Source organism: Penaeus chinensis, chromosome 7, assembly GCF_019202785.1.
Source record: "Penaeus chinensis breed Huanghai No. 1 chromosome 7, ASM1920278v2, whole genome shotgun sequence".
In the NCBI taxonomy this organism is placed as follows: Eukaryota; Metazoa; Arthropoda; class Malacostraca; order Decapoda; family Penaeidae; genus Penaeus; species Penaeus chinensis.
Window position 1 is genome coordinate 17,273,066 of NC_061825.1, and position 6,303 is coordinate 17,279,368.

At 37.6% G+C, this 6,303-nt stretch overlaps 1 protein-coding gene across 1 annotated transcript in view; it reads right to left on the reverse strand.

The window, feature by feature from the left end:
• Nucleotides 1–623: 623 nt before the first annotated feature.
• LOC125027397 (ubiquitin-conjugating enzyme E2 H) overlaps nt 624–6,303 on the reverse strand; it is a 19,792-nt gene continuing 14,112 nt past the window's right edge. The window contains exons 4-5 of the mRNA XM_047616462.1: nt 5,280–5,408; nt 624–3,141 (exon numbers count right to left, since the gene is read on the reverse strand). Coding sequence (XP_047472418.1) covers nt 3,014–3,141; nt 5,280–5,408 — 257 coding nt within the window. The 3' untranslated portion in view covers nt 624–3,013. The remainder of the gene's footprint in view (nt 3,142–5,279; nt 5,409–6,303) is intronic.

Here is a 6,303-nt window from a genome sequence, read left to right on the forward strand (position 1 = left end):
ACTATAATAACACCAATAATGATAATGATAATGATAATGAAAACAACAATAACAATACAAATAATAATAATAATAATAATAATAATAATAATAATAATAATAATAATAATAATAATAATAATAATAATAACTACAATAATTATAATTATAAATAAGCTAGACTAACAATTATAATTATAATAATCATTTTGATAATAGTAACTATAATAATAATAATAATAATAATAATAATAATAATAATAATAATAATAAACATCATCATTATAACAACAATAAGAGCAATCATAAAAGCAATGATAAAAACAACAATAATAATAATAATTAAAAAAAAGAAAATAATAATAATAATAACAATGAACATTCACAGAAGTTCACTATCACCATTATAATTAAATGTCCATCTCATAAACTTTCAACAATATGCCTTGATCCTGTCATCTATCAAACCAAATAAACATTACGAAAACTATGCTATTGATATTTGAGATCCCTCATACACAATGCCAATTAAGTGGTTTTACTCTCTTCATTTTTTGTCAGTCAGCATTTTAACAGCCTAATCTTTTTCATGAATTACATATCCTTGAGAAAAAAATCATGACTACCAATTCACGTTTGAAAAAAAAAAAAAAAAAAAAAAGGTTACAAACTTCCCAAAAAGTCTCTTACTCACAGCTCCTATGTCCTGACTCCTTTTGAAAATTAATGACAAATGCAATGTAATGAGTGAATGAGGTGCATAATGAGTCATCCAGTTATTCCTAAGTTAGCACTAAAACAAATACAGACACATTAAACCATGTCATGATAATAGATAAAACAAAGACAGTCACACTCAACATTATGTATAATATTGTACATAACTTGGCCGCTGATGTTCCTCTTCCTTGGCCGTTCGCTTGTGCATTTCAAGTCAGCTCCTTTAACTCAAAGCATGTTCTTCACGTAAATAAGTGTAAATAAAGAATGTCTGATGATTCTCAAGCCATTAAGGATGGCAGGACAAACAAAAAGAGAAAAAGTCAAACTAATACAAGGTGTTTTTTTAAGAAGGGAAAAAAATATTTCTTACTTCATGCAATATATCAAAATGGTTGCAAAGTGTATAACATTAGTGATTTCTATTATATATAATCTGATGTGTTAGTATCTTAGATCAGGGGATATTTTATGACTTAGTAAGACTGGACTACTGGTATTATTCACTTGTTATCTACTGAATATCAACTCCTTTAACTGTTAGTTAACTGCATTTTAATATTGCTTACTCTTTAAAAGTTTTACTCTGCACATACGTTTGATAAAGCACACAAACCCATGCACAAAAAAGGTTATAATAATTGACTTATCCAATATGTATATATAGAGAGAGATAACATGTGATATTCAAAAATGATAAGAGATACAAGTGCTGAGTGCCATTGTGGGTTTCAGATGTGATTCTTGAGGCTCACCTTCAGTTCTCACTACCCTTGTACTACATCTCAACACTCTAGACTCTTCAACTAGTCAACAATAAAATCCACATAATGGGGAGCCAAGTCGGGAATACACGCAGGGGAACAAATCAGCGGCACTAGGGGAAAAAAAATCTCCTGTATAAAAAACTATTCCTTCATTTGTCCATGAAGGAGTCAGTGTTTACACTTATAATCTCTGTGAACGATTGTGAAGCTCCAGATCTCACTTGCAATGCCAGCTACTAATCTTATTACTTACAACAGGTAATAAATTCACCTATTTTTTAATTATCATGATCTTTTTTATCAATATTCATTTGATCATTAACTAGATTCTAAGTAGGAAAACAGTACCATTAAAAACTGCCAGGAAATCACATGTACATATTTACTGTGCTTAGAGTTCACCAGAAAGGACTTGTGGATAATGTTACTTCAATGGTGTTCCTCGCAGAGAGAACATGATACTCAAATCATAACAAGACTTCTCCATTTCACTTGCCAAAAAAATGTAAAATAATAGTCCCTGTCAGGTTTTCCATCTGACACAATGATCTGGAAAACCAATGGATCAAATGAGTTGTTTCCTTTTCAATACAACCAGTACAAAACAAAGAACAAATTTAACTGAAAAAAAAAAAAGGCCAAATAAGTAAATGTTCCATTACATCATTTTAAACAAACCACATCTTGAAATTTTCCAACTACAGAAATTAGAATCTCACTTTAATAAAAAAAAATTCAAAGTCTTTATTTGCCTTTCCCACTTTAATTTTGAACACAGAACGAATGTTTCATGGAAGAACAAATGAAACCTATTCATGCTCTCTATGACTGTAGGCTATCTCATCTGTTTTCATTGATGTGATAACAAAATTCCTCTTTAAAAACAACTTCTCACTTTCATTGTAACCATAATGAAGTTCATTATCAAAAAGTTAGAGGAGAGGCTTGACTATGTACATTAGTAAAGACAGTATATATACAAAAGCTACAGTAACCATTTAAATATATGTTCATTTCTCCTTTCCTTTTTTTCCCCTCTTTCAATCTCTCTCTTATATATAATATTCTAAATATTTCTCTTTACCTTCTTTCCTCATCTCACTGCTTATTACACACTTCCTTTAACCTGAACTTTTTTATCTTTTTACATGAAAGCATAGATACTATACCCTCAAACAGATGAGACACAGCCTTTTCATTTCCTCTCGGGTTTTGAGGGGCTGGCGGCACCATAGAGAACAACTGCGAGAGATTGGATGAGCAGCTGGCAGTGAGCCTGGAGCACGAGGTGAGAGGAGGAGGGGGGGGATTGGGGGAGTGAAGGGGTAGAGGAGTGAATAAGGAGTGAATAGCGAGAAAGAGAGGACAATGATTTTGGAGAGGGAGGATAAAGAGAGAAGACAAGAAATGATAGCCAGGAAAGATGGAGATGTTATTAGAATGGGAAAAGGGGGCAAGAGAGGAGGAAGGAGGGAGGAAGGAGGGGTGAGATGAAAAAGAGACGATGATAATTAGGGGCATGGGGGTGGGGGTGTCGAATGGGATGGTTAGAGCTCCATGTCTTGTGCTTCATCTTCAGAAAAGTCTGACATGGAGGACTCTGAGTCTGAGGAGTCGGCTTGGGCTGCCTCTTGTTCCTTTAGCGCCTCTTCCGTTGCGTATCGTTTCACGTAATCTGTGGATATTTTTCTTTCTTAAAAATTGTTCTTTCCAAGCATGTAAAAGTGGGTTTTCTTTCCTAATTAGATTAAAGTCCAGAGGTACTTTACCTTTGATTGTAGTTTGTAATTGCATAGGAGAAAATCATTCTTTTAAGAAATTACAATTTGAGAGTGAATGAGAAAGAGAGAGACTGAGAGAGAGAGAGAGAGAGAGAGAGAGAGAGAGAGAGAGAGAGAGAGAGAGAGAGAGAGAGAGAGAGAGAGAGGAGGGAGGGAGGGAGGGAGGGAGGGAGGGAGGGAGGGAGGGAGGGAGGGAGGGAGGGAGGAGGAGGGAGGGAGGGAGGGAGGGAGAGGGAGGGAGGGAGGAAGGAAGGGAGGGAGGGAGGGAGGGAGGGAGGGAGGGAGGGAGGGAGGGAGGGAGGGAGGGAGGGAGAAGGAAGGGAGGGAGGAAGGAAGGGAGGGAGGAGGAGGGAGGGAGAGGGAGGGAGGGAGGGAGGGAGGGAGGGAGGGAGGGAGGGAGGGAGGGAGGGAGGGAGAGGGAGAGAGAGGGAGGGAGGGAGGAAGGGAGAGGAAGGGAGGAAGGGAGAGGGAGGGAGGGAGGAAGGGAGAGGGAGGGAGGGAGGAAGGGATAGGGAGGGAGGGAGGGAGGGAGGGAGGGAGGGAGGGAGGAGGAGGGAGGGAGAGGGAGAGAGAGGGAGAGAGAGGGAGGGAGGGAGGGAGGGAGGGAGGAGGGAGGGAGGGAGGGAGGGAGGGGAGGGGAGGGGAGGGGGAGGGGAGGGGGAGGGGGAGGGGGAGGGGGAGGGGGAGGGGGAGGGAGAGGGAGAGGGAGAGGGAGAGGGAGAGGGAGAGGGAGAGGGAGAGAGGGAGGGAGGGAGGGAGGAAGGAGGAGAGAAAAGAGGAAGAGAGAATGAGAGAGAAGAAGAGAGAATGAGAGAGAGAAAGAGAGAATGAGAGAGAGAAAAAGAGAATGAGAGAGAGAAAAGAGAAAAAGAGAGAGAGAAAGAGAGAGAAAAAGAGAGAGAAAGAGAGAAAGAGAGAGAGAGAGAAAGAGAGAGAGAGAAAGAGAGAGAGAGAGAGAGAAAAAGAGAGAGAGAGAGAGAGAAAGAGAGAGAGAGAGAGAGAGAAAAAGAGAGAGAGAGAAAGAGTGAGAAAAAGAGAGAGAGAAAAAGAGAGAGAAAAAGAGAGAGAGAAAGAGTGAGAAAAAGAGAGAAAGAGAGAATAAGAGAGAAAGACAGAATGAAAGAGATAATAAGAGAGAAAGACAGAATGAAAGAGAGAAAGAGAGAATAAGAGAGAAAGACAGAATGAAAGAGAGAAACACAGAATGAGAGGGAGGAAGACAGAATGAGAGAGAGAAAGACAGAATGAGAGAGAGAAAGATATAATGTTTTGTGTAAGTGTGTTGTTTGTGTGTGTGTTGTGATCACCTGCAAGCATCTTATATCAGCATCTTATATGGCTACCCTTACAAGTAGCAAAGTAATAATTTCTATGCTCTAAAAATACCTAGTTAATTCAAGGTGACTGTTCAATATTAAAATATCATGTAACTTCACATCACCTTGGAAGCCCACCTGTTTAGTATTCAAATCTAACTGGTCTAAACTAACTCATACATATCAAATGTAAATTTGGCTTTTTTTAAGTGAAAATATAGCATGAATATAATTATTGGGGGATACAATTTAACTGTTCACAGGTGTTGTTTGCAAAACATACTAAGATATACAGACAAAACAAAGAACATTGAACATCAATGAGATTTGAAAAAAATAAAACCATATGTAAATACAGGGGCACAGGCAAGTAGACAACTTAATCACTATCCTGTGATAACTTATCTACTAATGTCAATATTGGTCAACTTACCCTTGTATCTATGCATTTATTATTCTATAAGTTCTCTATCAATATTTTTAAGGCATATTTCAAAATATCTACTTATACAAAATACTAGAGCAAAAATTATAATTAATATTATCAAATAATAATAATAATAATAATAATAATAATAATAATAATAATAATAATAATAATAATAATAATAATAATAATAATAATAATAATAATAATAACAACAACAATAATAAAATAAATAATTTTCTCTTGGCCCTGAAACAATTCTAGCCCCCTTGAGAACGCATCTACTAACCTGATACTTTCTTCTTGTACTCTTCGGGTTTGTGGAGATACATAGCTGCAGCGTCACCATTGAGAGGGTCAATCGGGTTAGGGTAGGTTAGCAGCTGTGGTAGGAAACTTTCAAAAATGTTTGACAGATCTGAAAGATGGGAGACAATTTATTACTGAAGCCTTTATTCCTAGTCAATACTATTTCTATGTTTCTGGAGAGATTAGAAAGGACGGGAGATTACACATTTATTTAGGAATGTATTCACCTAGTGATTGAACAGTATCTTTTCATGAATGTGTATGTATGCATGCAAACATGTATATATGTATATGTATTTAAGTATGTAACTGTGTGTGTGTGTGTGTGTGTGTGTGTGTGTGTGTGTGTGTGTGTGTGTGTGTGTGTGTGTGTGTGTGTGTGTGTGTGTGTGTGTGTATATTTATTTGTATGTATGTATGTATGTATGTATGAATGCAATCATGTATGATTGTATACATGTATATATGTAAGCATGGAAATATGTATAGTATTTAAATTGGATCCACGTACAATTGTGCTTAAGCATGAAAGTATCCTTTAGATATTTCTCTCTACATGTGATTAAATATACGCATATCTTTGCCTTTGCAATTTCCTCAACATTATTATCACTCCCAAAATTGAAACTGCAACAACCCCTCATTTGTAATTCCAGAAATTACTTTTTTTGTAAAAATGAATTTCCTTGCTTCTATTTCACACTTGTACTCCCCTTTGGTGCCTGAATCACTATTTTTTGTTAGATTGCTAAATTCTGAACAAAACATTCCAAGAACCACCACCACCTCCTCCTCCTCCCCATTCTCCTCCTCCTCCCCATTCTCCTCCTCCTCCCCATTCTCCTCCTCCTCCCCATTCTCCTCCTCCTCCCCATTCACCTCCTCCTCCCCATTCTCCTCCTCCTCCCCATTCTCCTCCTCCTCCCCATTCTCCTCCTCCTCCCCATTCACCTCCTCCTCCCCATTCTCCTCCTCCTCCCCATTCTCCTCCTCCTCCCCATTCT